Source organism: Microcaecilia unicolor, chromosome 2, assembly GCF_901765095.1.
Source record: "Microcaecilia unicolor chromosome 2, aMicUni1.1, whole genome shotgun sequence".
Classification (NCBI taxonomy): Eukaryota; Metazoa; Chordata; class Amphibia; order Gymnophiona; family Siphonopidae; genus Microcaecilia; species Microcaecilia unicolor.
The window spans coordinates 649,559,375-649,574,809 of NC_044032.1; the positions used below are offsets into that span (position 1 = coordinate 649,559,375).

The window sequence follows — 15,435 nt, forward strand, 5'->3', positions numbered from 1 at the left end:
GCCATTTTTCATCTTTACTCTCTCTGTTTCTGTTTTGTTGTTACCAAAGTTAAAATAAAGTATTTTGCAGCAAAAATAACACAGGGTAATTGGGCTACACAGGCAAAATCTCATTGTTAGGTGAGACCAACAAGTGAGAGATGGTCAGTGGTCTTCTTGGCCCTTCCTTACAAGAGACTTATGTACAATTTCTCTTAGCTTAGAATTCAAAGAAGTTGGGTCTGTAAAATGTCCTTTTATTTTTATTGAGAAGGCACATAACAGATGCATTTCCTGGGACCCAATTGGGCCCAATCTTGTTAGAACTTCTTATCGCACTTATACAAGGTCATGGTTCTGAGGAAAAGGTGACGTTCTCAGGAACCAGTTGGTTTTACTGTTCCATCTTTTCTCTCACCCAGTTCTCTTCACCTACTACTACTGCTACTAACTAGCATTTCTAAAGCGCTACTAGGGTTATGCAGCGCTGTACAATTTAAACATAGAAGGACAGTCCCTGCTCAAAGAGCTTACAATCTAAAAGACAAGAGAACAATCTAAAGACAAGTGAACAATCTAGAGGACGAGTGAACAGATAATCTGATAGGGTGGATAGATTGGGCCATTTCATATTTCTAGAGCGGTTAGGCGCCGAAGGCAGCATTGAAAAGGTGAGTTTTAAGCAGAGATTTGAAGATGGGTAGGGAGGGGGCATGGCGTATGGGTGAGGGAAGATTGTTCCAGGCATAGGGTGAGGCAAGGCAGAATGAGCGGAGCCTGGAGTTGGCAGTAGTGGAGAAGGGTACTGAGAGAAGGGCTTTGTCCTGTGAGCGGAGGTTGCGGGCGGGAACATAGGGGGAGATGAGGGTGGAGAGGTAGTGAGGAGCCGCAGACTGAGTGCATTTGTAGGTAAGGAGGAGGAGCTTGAATTGTATGCGATATCTGATCAGAAGCCAATGAAGTGATTTGAGGAGAGGGGTGAAATGAGTATATCGGTTTTGGCGGAATATAAGACGTGCAGCAGCATGCTGAACGGATTGAAGGGGGGATAGGTGGCCGAGTGGGAGGCCGGTGAGGAGTAAGTTGCAGTAATCAAGGCGAGAGGTAATGAGAGCGTGGACGAGAGTTCTGGTGGTATGCTCAGAGAGGAAAGGGCAAATTTTGCTGATGTTGAAGAGGAAGAAGCGACAGGTCTTGGCAGTCTGTTGGATATGCGCAGAGAAGGAGAGGGAGGAGTCGAAGATGATTCCGAGGTTGCGGGCAGATGGGACGGGGAGGATGAGGGTGTTATCAACAGAGATAGAGAGTGGAGGAAGAGGAGAGGTGGGTTTAGGAGGAAAGACGAGGAGCTCGGTCTTGGACATGTTCAGCTTCAGGTGGCGGTTGGACATCCATGCCGCAATGTCGGATAAACAGGCCGATACCTTGGCCTGGGTCTCCGCGGTGATGTCAGGTGTGGAGAGGTATAGCTGGGTGTCATCAGCATAAAGATGATATTGAAAACCATGAGACGAGATCAGCGAGCCCAGGGAAGAGGTGTAGATTGAGAAGAGAAGGGGTCCAAGGACAGATCCCTGGGGAACTCCAATGGAAAGTGGGATGGGAGTGGAGGAAGATCCATGGGAGTGTACCCTGAAGGTGCGGTGGGAGAGATAAGAGGAGAACCAGGAGAGGACAGGGCCTTGGAACCCAAAAGAGGGCAGCGTGGCAAGAAGTAAATCATGATTGACAGTGTCAAACGCGGCGGAAAGATCGAGGAGGATGAGGATGGAGTAGTGACCTCTGGATTTGGCCAGGAGCAGGTCATTGCAAACTTTAGAGAGTGCCGTTTCAGTCGAGTGCAGGGGGCGAAAACCGGATTGAAGTGGATTGAGGATGGCATGAGAGGAGAGAAAATCAAGGCAGCGGCTATGAACGGCACGCTCAAGTAATTTGGAAAGGAAGGGTAAAAGAGAGATGGGGCGGTAGTTGGAGGGGCAGGTAGGGTCAAGTGAAGGTTTTTTGAGGAGAGGTGTGACAACGGCGTGCTTGAAGGTGTCAGGGACAGTTGCAGTGGAGAGAGAGAGGTTGAGGATGCAACAGATGGCGGGGGTGACAGTATGGGAGATGGTGTTGAGTAGGTTGGTGGGGATGGGATCAGAGGAACAGGTGGTGCATTTCGAGGAGGAAAAAAGGCGGGAAGTTTCATCCTCGGTGATCTCAGGAAAAGAGGAGAAAGAGACCTGGGTAGGTTGGTTGAGGGAGAGGGTTAAAGGGTGAGGAGGTGGTGGTGGCTTGGTCGTGAACTCAAGGTTGATCTTATGCACTTTGTCGCGGAAATAGTCGGCCAGTGATTGAGGAGAGAGAGAAGGGGGAGTAGGAGCGGGGGGCACTTTTAGGAGGGAGTTAAGGGTGGTGAAGAGACGACGAGGGTTGGAGCTGAGAGAATTGGTCAATTGGGTGTAATAGTCCTGTTTTGCACGGAATAGGGAGGAGTGGAGGGAGGATAGCATGAATTTGTAGTGGAGGAAGTCTGAAAGGGTACGAGATTTCCTCCAGAGGCGCTCAGCGGATCGGGTGCAGGAGCGAAGGTAACGGATGCACGGAGTCAGCCAGGGCTGGGGATTGGTGCGTTTTGTGGGACGGGAGATGGATGGCGCGAGGGTGTCCAAAGCAGAGGAGAGAGTGGTATTGTAAGCGGAGACCGCTTTGTCGACAGATGCGGAGGACGTGATGGAGGGGAGGAGATTAGAGATAGTAGATGATAAGGTGGAGGGGTCAATAGCCTGGAGGTTCCTGGAGGTGGTGGTTAAAGTTGGATGGGGTGGAGGGGGGGGTGAAGAAGTGTGAATGTGATCAGGTGATGGTCGGAGAGAGGAAGAGCTGAGATGTGGAAATTGGAGGGTGAGCCGGAGGAGGAGAGGACGAGGTCAAGACAATGGCCGTCACGGTGAGTAGGGGTGGTGGAGCACAGCTGGAGGTTGAAGGAGGATGTTAGGGTGAGGAACTTAGAAGCATGGGGGTTGGATAGGTCGTCAGCATGTACGTTAAAGTCTCCGAGAATGAGGGATGGAGATGAGGGGTCAAGAAAGACAGAGAGCCAAGCATCAAAGTCGGTAAGGAAGGAAGGGAAGGATTTATCAGGGGGGTGGTAAATGACTGCCACTCTGTGGTAGCGGGTAGAATAGCCGGATGGAATGGGCTTCAAAGGATGAGAAGCAGTGAGACTGCGGAAGGTGGAGGGGTTGGAAACTACAGGAGGGTGAGAGTAGTAGCCCAACGCCTCCACCGCGGCCAACTGGGCGGGGCGTGTGGGAGAAGAGATAGCCTCCATGGCAGAGGGCTGCAACTGAGGCAGAGTCTTTCGGGGAGATCCAGGTTTCGGTTAGGGCGAGCAGTTGAAGGGAGCAAGAGATAAAGAGATCGTGGGTGAGAGGCAGTTTGTTGCAGACTGAGTGGGCATTCCACAAGGCGCATGAGAAGGGGAGGGAGGAGGGGGGAAGGAGGGGAATAGAGACAAGATTGGAGACATCCCGGGATCGTTCGCAGGGATAGGATGGGGACAAGTGAGGGGGACCTGGATTAGGGTTAATGTCTCCCGCGGATAGCAGGAGGAGGAGCAAGAGAGTGCGGAGGAGGGTGGGGGAGGTCGGGCGATGAAGGCGACGAAGACGGGGTGTACTTAGGAGGAAAGGGGATGGGTTAATGGCAGGAAGGAAGTGCCGAAGGTTGAGAGCTAGGAAGGAGGAGGGGGACAAGAGGGATGGTGAGGTGAGGGATGGAGGTGAATAGGGTATGGCGGTGGCGGGAAGGGTGGGAGGGCAGCGGGTAGTTCTAATGGTAGATAGTGGGAGTGGGGGGGAAAGAAGATTAGGAAGGGACAGGGCAAGGAAGAGAACATGGACAGGGGCCATGGGTGGTGTAACAGGTGACTGTATAGTGACTGAGGTGTTAAGCAGTTAACAGGTGTCAATGGGTGACTATGTAATGACTGAGGTGTTAAGCAGATAGATAGGGCTTGAGGCTAGGTTTTGGGTTGGCGATTAGGTAAGTCAATGGCTGATAAGCTAGCAGGCAGGTAAGTCAATGGCTGAGAGGCTCGCAAGCAGGCAGGCAGGTTACTCGATTTGTTAACAGGCAGATGGATTGGAGCAAGCCGGGACAGGCTGAAGCAAGCAGTAACAAGCCGGAACAGGCAGGAACAGATGGGCTAGCTGGAAGAAGCAGGAACAGATGAACTGTGTCAGGATGAGCAGACGGGATCAGGAAGACTGGAACTAGGTGGATCACGCTGGAGCAGAAGAATCGGAGTAAGAAAGGAGAGGCTGGGTCAGGCAGGCTGGAACACACTGGAGCCGATAGACAGCAGGGGGAAGGCTGGATCGGTGGCTGGAACTAGCTGGACACGCTGGATCCGGTGGACTGGGGCAAGCCGGAAGAAGCTGAATCAGGCGGACTGGAACACACAGGAGCCGATAGACTGGAAGGATCAGGCGGGCTGGAACAAGCTGGGCTCAGGAGAACTGGAACGAGCTGGAATATGCTGGCTGGGTCAGGCGGGCTGGGACATGCTGGAGCCGATGGACTGGAACAGGCGGGGGAAGCTGGGTCAGGCGAACTGGAACAAACTGGGATCAGGAGGACTGGAACAAGCTGGAAGACGCTGGAGCGGATTAACAGGCAGGGGGAAGGCTGGAACACTGGAGCCGATGGACTGGAACAGGCAGGGGGAAGGCTGGAACAGCGGACTGGAACAAGGTGGATCAGGAGCACTGGAATGAGCTGGGTCATGCTGGAGCCAGTAGACTGGAGCAAACACGGAGAAGCTGGATCAGGCGGACTGGAACGAGCTGGAACATGCTGGAGCCAGTGGACTGGAGCAAACAGTGAGAAGCTGGATCAGGCGGACTGGAACACAGTGGAGCCGATAGACTGGAACAAGCAGGGGAAAACTGGATCAGGCGGACTGGAACCCACTGGTGCCGATAGACTGGAACAAGCAGGGGGAAAACTGGATCAAGCGGACTGGAACAAGCTGGAACACGTTGGAGCCGATGGATTGGCGCAAGCAGGGAGACGCTGGATCAGCGGTCTGGAGCAAGCAGGGAGAAGCTGGATCGGCGGACTGGGGCAAGCAGGGAGAAGCTGGATCAGCGGACTGCTTGCCTGGGATCAGGAGGACTGGAACACACAGGAGCCGATAGACTGGAACAGGCAGGTGGGAAGCTGGATAAGGCGGACTGGAACAAGCAGGGATCTGGAGAGCTGGAACAGGCTGGAGCAGGCAAGCAGGGAGAAGCTGGAGCAGGCAAGCAAGGAGAAGCTGGAGCGAGGGAGAGGCTGGAGCGAGTGGACCGAATAGTTGGGCAGCTACACACTGCCTTCAGAGCAGCGAAGCACCGCAGAAGTCTGCCCCGCTGGGATCCACAATGCCCCACTACGACTGCCCTGGTCCCGAGGACTCAGGATGGGGGGGGCAGGCCGCAGCAGGATGAGTAGCGTGGGCGCCACGATCTGTGGCCAGCGAGGCCGTGCCCGGGCCGTTCCGGCCGGGGAATGCGGCGGCAGTGCTGGACATGCTGGAGGTCTGCCCACCCGGCCCTTCTCGTATCGGGCCGCTAGGAGGGCTCGGGCTGCGGCAGAGAGGTAGTCGGGATGGGCCGCGACCACGAGGCAGGCCACCACGAGGCAGAGAGAGGCAGTCGGGACACGCCGCGTCAGCCCTGCAGAGCAGAGCAGCGATCCACAGCCTCTCCAGCCGGCTGCCCCTGCCTGGCGCCGGGGACCGCTCCACGAGGCGGCACACCACCAGTCTCGGACTCGCTCGCCTGTACTATGCCTCAGCGAGGCCGTCGCAGCTCTGCAGACCTCTTTTCAGCTCTGGGTCTGCTCCGGTCGCTTTCGGTCCAGCAGGGGATGGCGCGTGATGGTCTAGGTAAGTCCCTAGTCACCTGCCCTGTTCCCTCTATAACCCTCCAGCCATAATATAGCGCTGATGGAAACACTGGCCACCTGCTTCCTTCTCTCCAGCTGTTTCCCTCTTTCATCAAACCTAGTCGTGGACATAATTATACTGTAGCAGAGTTCCTCTCAGGGAAGGGGGAGGTTTCTTCTGAGGTAATTTAATTGCTTTGGCCTGAGTAGTGCAGGGGAATGTTTTTGTGTTTTGTTTAATCCACAGTAAGAGAAATGTATTTAATATCTTCACGCCTGTAAATGTGTACCCTTCATATTTACTAGGCCATATTCTCAAGAATCCCCCGGGGCTACCTAACCCCCAATCTTCAGAGGCATTAAAGCAGGTAGTACTGGTACCCTGAATATTGCCTGTGATCACAAAATAAGGGGAGGTTATGTGGGGGAGGCATATAGGAGGAGCCCAGGATTATGCGGGTGCCGGCTGGCTCACACAGGACATGAACTGTTGAATATCGGACTGGCACCCACATAACTTTTTTTTTCAACCCCCCCTCCCCCCCCTCCCCTGGCTCTCCTGATAATGTTTCATCCTGTTTCTCTCCCCCCCCCCCTCCCCCCCCCCCCCCCCCCCCCCCCCCAGTTCTATCTGTAGCCCAGGTGCTCCAGTGGATTTTGTGGGGTAGGAGCACATGTAAAATGAATGATCGTACTCTTTCTATTTTATCCAACAGGTGATGAATTTGGGAATGAGAGTGAAAGAGTGAGAATGTGTGATGAGCAGCAGAAAGAGGAATGGAAACACGAAGACTCTTCCAGAAACAGCACATGTCCTTCAGCAGACCGTGAAGGAGGTATCAGTAGCATAATACCAACCGGTGAGAAAGCAGCAGCTCAGAAAGGAGAAAGATTTGAAAGACAAAAGAGAAACTGTAGCTTTTTCCCAACACTTGAACAACCTGGAAGACTCAATAGTGAGAGAGATTTTAAAAGTGCTGATGTTTGGGAAACCTTTATTACCGACTCCAATTTTATTGAGCACCACATAAGTGGGCTTAGGACTGAAGTTCATGACTGTCAAGGTATACACAAAATTAACCCACCTGGATACTCTGGAAACTGTTCTGAATGTGATAAATGTTTCAGTGAGAAAAGGAACCTACAACTAGGTCACATGACACATAAACCATTTAAATGTTTAGAATGTGATAAATATTTCAGAACCAAGGTGAACCTGGAAACTCACCACATGACTCATACAGGAGAGAAACCATTTCAGTGTTCTGAATGTGATCAATTGTTTTCCTTGAAAGGGAGTCTGAAACGGCATGAAAGGATTCATGCAGGAGAGAAACCATTTCAATGTTCAGAATGTGATAAATGGTTCAGAGCTAAGGGTGACGTGAAACTTCATGAAAGAACTCATACAGGAGAAAAACCATTTAAATGTTCAGAATGTGATAAATGCTTCAGGACCAGGACTAGGCTGAAAAATCACAAAATGATTCATACAGGAGAGAAACCATTTAAATGTTCAGAATGTGATAAATGCTTCAGGACCACGACTAGGCTGAAAAATCACAAAATGATTCATACAGGAGAGAAACCATTTAAATGTTCAGAATGTGATAAATGCTTCAGGACCACGACTAGGCTGAAAAATCATAAAATGATTCATACAGGAGAAAAACCATTTCAATGTTCAGAATGTGATCAATCGTTTTGCATGAAAGAGAGTCTGAAACGGCATGAAAGGATTCATACAGGAGAGAAACCATTTCAATGTTCTGAATGTGAGAAGTGGTTCAGAAGGAAGGTGGACCTGGAAACCCACCACATGACTCATACAGGAGAAAAACCATTTCAGTGTTCAGAATGTGAGAAATGGTTCAGAAGGAAGGTGAACCTGGAAACCCACCACATGACTCATACAGGAGAAAAACCATTTCAGTGTTCAGAATGTGAGAAATGGTTCAGAACCAAGGGTGAGGTGAAAAAGCATAAAACGATTCATACAGGAGAGAAACCATTTCAATGTTCAGAATGTGATCAATCATTTAGCTTGAAAGGACATCTGAAACGGCATGAAAGGATTCATACAGGAGAGAAACTATTTCAATGTTCAGAATGTGAGACATGGTTCAGAACCAAGGTTGAGGTGAAAAAGCATAAAAAGATGCATACAGGAGAGAAACCATTTCAATGTTCAGAATGTGATCAATCATTTAGCTTGAAAGGACGTCTGAAACAGCATGAAAGGATTCATACAGGAGAGAAACCATTTCAATGTTCAGAATGTGAGAAATGGTTCAGAACTAAGGGTGACGTTACATTTCATGAAAGAACTCATAAAGGAGAGAAACCATTTCAATGTTCAGAATGTGAGAAATGGTTCAGAACAAAGGGAAACCTGGAAGCCCACCACATGACTCATACAGGAGAGAAACCATTTCAGTGTTCAGAATGTGATAAACGGTTCAGAGCAAAGATGCACCTGGAAACGCACCACATGATTCATACAGGAGAGAGACCATTTCAATGTTCAGAATGTGATAAATGTTTCAGAACCAAGGGTGAGGTGAAACGTCATGAAGTGACTCATACAGAAGAGAAACCATTTAAATGTTCAGAATGTGATAAATGGTTCAGAACTAAGGATAAAATGAAATTTCATGAAATGGCTCATACCAGAGAGAAGCCATTTAAATGTTCAGAATGTGATAAATTGTTCAGAACCAAGGGTGAGGTGAAAAGTCACGAAAGGATTCATACAGGAAAGAAAACAATTAAATGTTCAGAATGTGAGAAATGGTTCAGAACCAAGAGTGGGGTGAAACTTCACGAGAGGACTCATACAGGAGAGAAACCATTTCAATGTTCAGAATGTGATCAATTGTTTAGCCTGAAAGGGAATCTGAAACGGCATGAAAGGATTCATGCAGGAGAGAAACCATTTCAATGTTCAGAATGTGAGAAATGGTTCAGAACCAAGGCCTTGCTACAACAGCACGAAATAACTCATACAGGAGAGAAACCATTTCAATGTTCAGAATGTGAGAAATGATTCAGAACCAAGGATGAGGTGAAACTTCATGAAAGGATTCATAGAGGAGAGAAACCATTTCAATGTTTGGAATGTGAGAAATGGTTTGGATGCAGGACTGAGCTGAAAAATTATGAAAGGACTCATACAGGAGAGAAACCATTTCAATGTTCAGAATGCAATAAATCATTTAGATTCAAAAAGAATCTGAAACAGCATGCAAGGATTCATGCAGGAGAGAAAATCATTTAACTGTTTAGAATGAACTAACTAACTTCCGCAAACTACTGAAGACTCATCTCTTTAACAAGGCACATCACAAAGATCAACAAATATGAACTCCTAAACGTACATCTAGAATTGCCTTACAATATTTGCTTGTTAAACTACCATCATGCTTTTTAGTTATCATGTTACTCAAGATCCTTCTATTATACTAAACAGGGGCATAGCTCTGGACCCACCCAATCTCAGCTTAGGCCCACCCAGTTTTCCCTGCTCCTCCAATCAGTGCACAGCCAGCCTTTAGCCCTGCAGCGAACAGGAAAGAGCAGCTCTTCTCTCTCCTTCCAGCATCCCGGCACCAGCCACCAGGTATGCCCCGCCCCCCCAGCCTTCCAATCCCCTGATCCGCCGATAGCGTCAGTGAGAAAGCAGTACACACGCTGCTTTAGACCTGCCCGAGAAGCCTTTCTTTCTCCTTCAACTTCCTGTTCCCGTGTAGGAGAGAGAAGGGCTTCCAGGCAGGGACAGGTCTAAAGCAGTGTTTGTACTGCTTTAATTAACCACCGTATATTAACTGTTATTCTGAAAGGGGTCACTGAGCACGGCTGTGAAAAGGTCAGGTAAACAAACAGCCACTGTGCACTTTTGAGGGTCTGAGCCGCTTGTTTAAGAGCAGCTGGGTAAAAGAATAGTTTTTGCACTGTTTGCAGTTGAAATCGGTAACCGGAGCAAAAACGAAACTGAAGCCTGTAGCTCTCCAAAGCCTTCAGAAAAATACTTTCAAGCAATTAGCACCCTCCTGACATGTAAAGCTAAACATTAGGATGGTGCATTCAGTTAATCTTACTCTTAATGGGCTTGGGTCCTAGGTAGGTGCAGAGTTTGTTTCAAGGGATCCACTGGTCTGAATGGCTGCATGTTAGTCTTTTCTTTCCCTAATGCAGCATAATTGTATGTGAACTGTAGAATTTGCATATATTTAGCATTCATTTCCCTTTGCGAGAAAGTTCACAGTGGTTCGCTGCTTAATTGCCCTTTTCCATGGATGCATTCCACTGTTCCACAGTGCAGCAAGTGCCTGGAATCACCCAAAATGTCTTTCCCCACCCGCAGAGGAGGACTTTATATTTCTTTACAGAGAAATAATACTTAATTTTCAGTCCTAATAAGAGCTGGGAGTCAGACAGGGGCAGACATTGGATGGAGGGGACAGCAGAGAGGGCAGACACTGGATGGCAGAGAAAGAACGAAGACAGATGCTGGATGGAAGGAAGACAGTGAAAAGAAGATGAGGAAAGCAGAAACCAGAGACAACAAACTAAATAAAATATATATTTTTTATTTTTTTGCTTTAGGATAAAGTAGTATTGTAGCTGTGTTAATAAATGTTTATAACAGAACATGTAAATAAGGTCATCTTTTTATTGGACTAATTTTAATACATTTTGGCTTAACTTTCGGAGAACAAAACCCCCTTCCTCAGGTCAGGATAGGATACTGTAACAGCACTATACTCTATTGACCTGAGGAAGAAGGTTTTGGCCTCTGAAAGCTAGATGTATTAGTCTAATAAAATGGTATTATTTTATTTTCTATATTTGTTTTATTTCTATTTGTTAATTTGTAAAGTGGTGATTGGTATTTGTTAGTTTTTTCAAATTTACTTCTGCTGTCTTTATATTTTGCACAGTACTAGGGGACAGTTTCTGTTTCTGTGGTGTTGCATTGTATGCAGAGTCTGGCATTGGGGGTTCAGTTTAATTTTTGTCTAAATAGAAAATTTATGATTACTTATTTTATAGTGGATTAGGGTGTATCTGTGTTTGTGAAAAAGACATGGCTTTCAGTTGGCATTGACTGTGCAGGATCGACGATCTGTACTGTCTGTTTTCGTTTTACAATAGGTGAATTGATGTTCTAATGCTCACTGTAGTGTTTAAGATGCTTTCCTTTTCCTTGTGTGACTCGTAGAAGTGACTGCTTATGGTATGGTAGAATTGCTCTATAGGTCCTGAGTGTTTTGTATTCTCGGTATGGTGGTTTTAAGGTTTGCAACATAGGTTCCGAATATGTATGTGGTTTATGTTGCTGTAGGACAGCTGTTGGGCAGACTGTTTATTAAAAATTATTTAGGATCCCCCCAAAAAACTACTCACACCTATATATACATAGTGCCCACCCATATTAGCTCTGGGCCCACCCACAATGTCAGGTCTGGCTACGCCACTGATACTAAATGTATATTTTCTTACATATTTCCACTATTCATGATGTATTGTAAGCCATATTGAGCCTGCAAGGAGGTGGGAAAATGTGGGATACAAATGCAATAAATAAATAAATAAATTGTTCAGAACCAAGGCTCAGCTGAAAAAAACACGAAAAGACTCATACAGGAGAACCATTTCAATATTCAGAATGTGACAAATGTTTCAGAAGCAAGGTAAACCTGGAATGCCACAAAATGACTCATACAGGAGAGAAACCATAAGTGTGCCTAATGTGATAAATGTTTCAGAAGGAATGCCAAGGAAAAGTTCACAAAAACTCATACGGAAGAAAAAAACATTTAAATATTAAGTATGTGATAAATGTTTTAATAAGAAGGTCCAATTGAAATATGGGAGGGAAACCATTTAAATGTTTAGAATGTGATAAATGTTTCAGAGGAACCATCTGACTGGGCTTGCAATAAATCAATATTCAAGATGTTATACATGTTTCAAAAACAAGGGGTTACTGTCAGAGAGGAAGGTAAGAGCAGTGGGGCGGACCATCCCGGGTGCAGCTCATGAGGGGGTGCTGCCTTGGATGAATTCCTCCCCCCCCCCCCCCCCCGACTGGTGCGGTGCTGCCGTCTTTACCCCTCCCCCCTGGTGCAGTGCTGTATGGGTGTCCTTCCCCCCCCCACCCCCGTCCCCCGACTAGTGCACTATCGCTCTCCCCCTCTGCTCCTGCATGTCTTTCAACTTCGAGGCTTCTGGCAGCAGTATCACCAATGTAAGCACTGCCTTCTGCCTGCCCCAGAAGCACCCTCTGTACAGCTTCCCCCTCCTGATCTTTCTCTTTCATGTTTCAGTAGCTGCTTGCACTCTGCCCTTGCTTATGATTTTTGTCTGCTGGTTGAAGTAAGAAAAATAAAGAATCTTGCTGAATTTGACAGTTGGTTCTGTGAGAATTTTTTGGGTAAGACGTCCCCATCGCAGAGGTGAACCTCGCAGTGAGTGTATGGTGGGCTGGTAATGGAGACCGAGATGCAAATGGCATATAATGAATCATAATGGCATATAATGAATCATACAAAAGAGAAACCATTTAAATGTTCCTGAATGTCATATTGAGCTGCAACGACATGAAATGACTTATACAATAAACCAGTTAAATATTCTAAATGTTTTAGAAGCTGCAATGGCCTATAGGGTCTCACTGGAGAGAAAAATGGTTTAAAACAAATGTATAAAGGGACTATTTTACTGAAGTGCAGAAAGCCTATTGCAGGCTCGCTGCGTGGCAATTCGGAAGTACCGCTGGTCTGTAAGGTGTGTTAAGCCACTGATCTGCAGAGCTTCTACCGCTCCTGAGGTCTTTTTCCTCCATTACCACAGATAAAGTGTGTTGATTCGGGTGCATATGTATTTTGATTTGTAATGTTCAAAGTAGGGTAATAATTAAGGTGTTTTTCACTCCGGTTTGTGTTTGGTTATTCCTAGTTTTTTTTGTGGGGACTTTTCATCATCTTGTTGTGTAATTGTCACATGTGACATAAACCATTGAAATGTTCTAAATATGAAAACTCTTTCAAAAGAAAAGCTGAACGGAAATGACATGATATTACTCACACAGCATTTGGAGGCAGCCACAGGGAAGGTTTTTATTCTTATTTGTAATTTTACCATACAAAGTAGAGAAACATCCAAGAATAATTCAAAAATTAGAAAAATAATAATAAAGAAAAAGATACATAGGCTTAGTCCACATCTAGGAAAGTGCAGTAGGCTAACAAGGAAGCTGGAGACTCAAGAGGAAAATGGAAACACTGGAAAGCAGAGCAGGCGATGCAAATATATTCCTCTATCCAGTGCTTTTTTTGTAGAAAAAAAGGTGCCGGTACTCATTATGGGCGGGGTCACCACATATGGCTCCACCCCTATGATAGCCACACCCACATTAACCACACCCCCTATACCAGCCATGGCGCATATAAACAGACATCATTGAAAATATTATAGTACTATAGGAGAAAAAAATAACGTGATTATTTTCATGATAAATAATCTCTGTAAGCTCTTACAGCTCCAGTATACCCAGTGCAAAATAAGACAGCCAATGTAAATTCTCAAATTGGACATATTACAAACACTAAAATGAAAATAAAATGATTTCTTTCTACCTTTGTTGTCTGGTGACTGTTTTTCTTTCCATATTGGTCCCAGTCTGTGATTCTGCTTTCCTTTGTTTTCGCTTAACTCTTTTGTGCCATTTGTCATTTTTGTCTCCTTTTTCTTTGCTTTCTTCAATATTTTTTAGGCTCTTTCTCTGTCCAGATTTAATTCATTCTTACTATCCATTCTTTAATTTCCTTCATCTACCTGTGGCTTTTCATCTTTTCCTCACCCTTGTTCTCCCCATGCCCCTTCCTCTTATTCTCCAGTCTTTCTCTATTCCCCTTTTCCATCCAGCAGCTCTGCTTTCTCTCCCCATCCTTCCAGTGTCTCCCCTATTTCTTTCTGCATTCTTCCATCCAGCGTCTTCCCTCTTTCTCTCCCCATCCTTCCATTTTCCCTCTCTCTCTCCCCATCCTTCCATCTGTTTTTCCCCCTCTCTCTCCCCATCCTTCCATCTGTTTTCCCTCTCTCCCCATCCTTCCATCTGTTTTTCCCTCTCTCCCCCAATCCTTCCATCTGTGTTTTCCCTCTCTCTCCCCATCCTTCCATCTGTTTTTCCCCTCTCCCCAATCCTTCCATCTGTTTTTCCCTCTCTCTCCCCAATCCTTCCCTCTGTTGGTTTCCCTCTCTCCCCAATCCTTCCCTCTGTTGGTTTCCCTCTTTCCCTCTCTCCCCAATCCTTCCCTCTGTTGGTTTCCCTCTTTCTCTCTCCCCCCAATTCTTCCCTCTGTTGGTTTTCCTCTTTCTCTCTCTCCCCAATCCTTCCCTCTGTTGGTTTCCCTCTTTCCCTCTCTCCCCAATCCTTCCCTCTGTTGGTTTCCCTCTTTCCCCAATCCTTCCCTCTGTTGGTTTCCCTCTTTCCCGCTCTCCCCAATCCTTCCCTCTGTTGGTTTCCCTCTCTTCCCAATCCTTCCCTCTGTTGGTTTCCCTCTCTTCCCAATCCTTCCCTCTGTTGGTTTCTCTCTCTCCCCATCCTTCCATCTGTTTTTTCCCCTCTCTCCCCATCCTTCCATCTGTTTTTCCCCTCTCTCCCCAATCCTTCCATCTGTTTTTCCCTCTCTCTCCCCATCCTTCCCTCTGTTGGTTTCCCTCTCTCTCCCCAATCCTTCCCTCTGTTGGTTTCCCTCTCGCCCCAATCCTTCCCTCTGTTGGTTTCCCTCTTTCCCTCTCTCCCCAATCCTTCCCTCTGTTGGTTTCCCTCTCTTCCCAATCCTTCCCTCTGTTGTTTTCCCTCTTTCTCTCTCTCCCCAATCCTTCCCTCTGTTGGTTTCCCTCTTTCCCTCTCTTCCCAATCCTTCCCTCTGTTGGTTTCCCTCTCTTCCCAATCCTTCCCTCTGTTGTTTTCCCTCTTTCTCTCTCTCCCCAATCCTTCCCTCTGTTGGTTTCCCTCTTTCCCTCTCTCCCCAATCCTTCCCTCTGTTGGTTTCCCTCTCTTCCCAATCCTTCCCTCTGTTGGTTTCCCTCTTTCTCTCTCTCCCCAATCCTTCCCTCTGTTGGTTTCTCTCTCTCCCCATCCTTCCATCTGTTTTTCCCCTCTCTCCCCATCCTTCCATCTGTTTTCCCCTCTCCCCAATCCTTCCATCTGTTTTTCCCTCTCTCTCCCCATCCTTCCCTCTGTTGGTTTCCCTCTCTCTCCCCAATCCTTCCCTCTGTTGGTTTCCCTCTCGCCCCAATCCTTCCCTCTGTTGGTTTCCCTCTTTCCCTCTCTCCCCAATCCTTCCCTCTGTTGGTTTCCCTCTCTTCCCAATCCTTCCCTCTGTTGGTTTCCCTCTTTCTCTCTCTCCCCAATCCTTCCCTCTGTTGGTTTCTCTCTCTCCCCATCCTTCCATCTGTTTTTCCCCCTCTCTCCCCATCCTTCCATCTGTTTTCCCCTCTCCCCAATCCTTCCATCTGTTTTTCCCCTCTCTC

At 47.2% G+C, this 15,435-nt stretch overlaps 1 protein-coding gene across 1 annotated transcript in view; it reads left to right on the forward strand.

The window, feature by feature from the left end:
- Nucleotides 1–15,435, forward strand: part of LOC115462243 (oocyte zinc finger protein XlCOF6-like) — an 83,156-nt gene that overhangs the window by 10,056 nt on the left and 57,665 nt on the right. The window contains exons 3-4 of the mRNA XM_030192254.1: nucleotides 6,609–7,257; nucleotides 7,348–8,615. Coding sequence (XP_030048114.1) covers nucleotides 6,609–7,257; nucleotides 7,348–8,615 — 1,917 coding nt within the window. The remainder of the gene's footprint in view (nucleotides 1–6,608; nucleotides 7,258–7,347; nucleotides 8,616–15,435) is intronic.